This window comes from Acanthamoeba castellanii (genome assembly GCF_000313135.1).
Source record: "Acanthamoeba castellanii str. Neff unplaced genomic scaffold scf7180000084761, whole genome shotgun sequence".
NCBI lineage: Eukaryota > Discosea > Longamoebia > Acanthamoebidae > Acanthamoeba > Acanthamoeba castellanii.
Window position 1 is genome coordinate 229,586 of NW_004457596.1, and position 1,023 is coordinate 230,608.

Here is a 1,023-nt window from a genome sequence, read left to right on the forward strand (position 1 = left end):
GCTCATCCGCATATCGCTCCTGCCCTGACTCTGCCACGCTCACCTTCTTCTGCACTAGCGTCATACCATCTCCCACTACATGAACAAACCAAGGTGAGCATGGCCTCCGCACGGTGGAGGGACACAGAGAGTGAATGATATGATAATTTGTAGTTTGCTTTGAGGGAAGGGTGGACCATTTTAAGAACTTCGCAGGGTGTGCAATGTGAAGCTGATCGCTGCTCCCTGGACTGCCACAGCATAGCTGGAGGGCATGGTACCAGGCGCACCACAAGAAATAAGTCTAATCTTGAGTTGTGAGGCACATTGAGGCCTCACTACCAGAGATTAAGCTGATAAGAACAGATACTACACTTGATCTTAGCCACGAAGGCCGAGAAGATGCCTTTGCCACTCTCTCACTGGACAATTTATACTCTTTGTCCACGGGCGCAAGAGAGGAGAGGAAAAGGTGTGGCTTTGGCCAGAAGAATGCCAGGCATTCCTCGTAAAAGCCAATCATTGTTCTGTGATTCAGCTTTCGGCCGAAAGGAGTCATAAGAGGGGTTGAGGACAGTACCGGGGAGCAGGGAGACATTGACGCGGTCGTCGGCGGCCATCTTGGAGTTTAAGTGCCGAATCGCCTGGACATGCTTCTCTCGCACGCTCAGGTCGGCGACCTTGCCTGAGTGGTGCTCGGTCAGTTTGAAGAGCGGTTAAAGGAGAACGTTCCGGACAACAACGCACGTCATACCGTGTAGGAGCGTGTTGTCGATAACGATTGTGCCACCGGGTCGTAGCAGCTTCAGCGCCAGTTCGTAATAGATCCCATAGTTCCGTTTATCTGGGCGCGTGTAAGCGATGAACATAACGCCACGAGATGCTGATGAGTGCAGTACCCGCGTCGATGAACGCAAAGTCGAACGAGGCCCCGTGTTCCGCCAGAAGACGCTCCATGCTCTACCACCACACCGTCACGAGATCGAGTCTAAGCACCAGCACATCATTGAGGGATGTGAAAGAAAGCGAAGGTCTTATATCCGG

The 1,023-nt window shown here is 52.5% G+C and overlaps 1 protein-coding gene across 1 annotated transcript; it reads right to left on the reverse strand.

The window, feature by feature from the left end:
* Positions 1 to 498: 498 nt before the first annotated feature.
* Positions 499 to 936, reverse strand: ACA1_229040 (Omethyltransferase family protein; the record flags this gene model as incomplete). Its single annotated transcript, XM_004346508.1, has 4 exons — positions 499 to 506; positions 560 to 664; positions 734 to 823; positions 879 to 936. The coding sequence occupies 4 exons, from the start codon at positions 934 to 936 to the stop codon at positions 499 to 501; spliced, it is 261 nt and encodes an 86-aa protein (XP_004346558.1).
* Between the last annotated feature and the right edge of the window lie 87 nt (positions 937 to 1,023).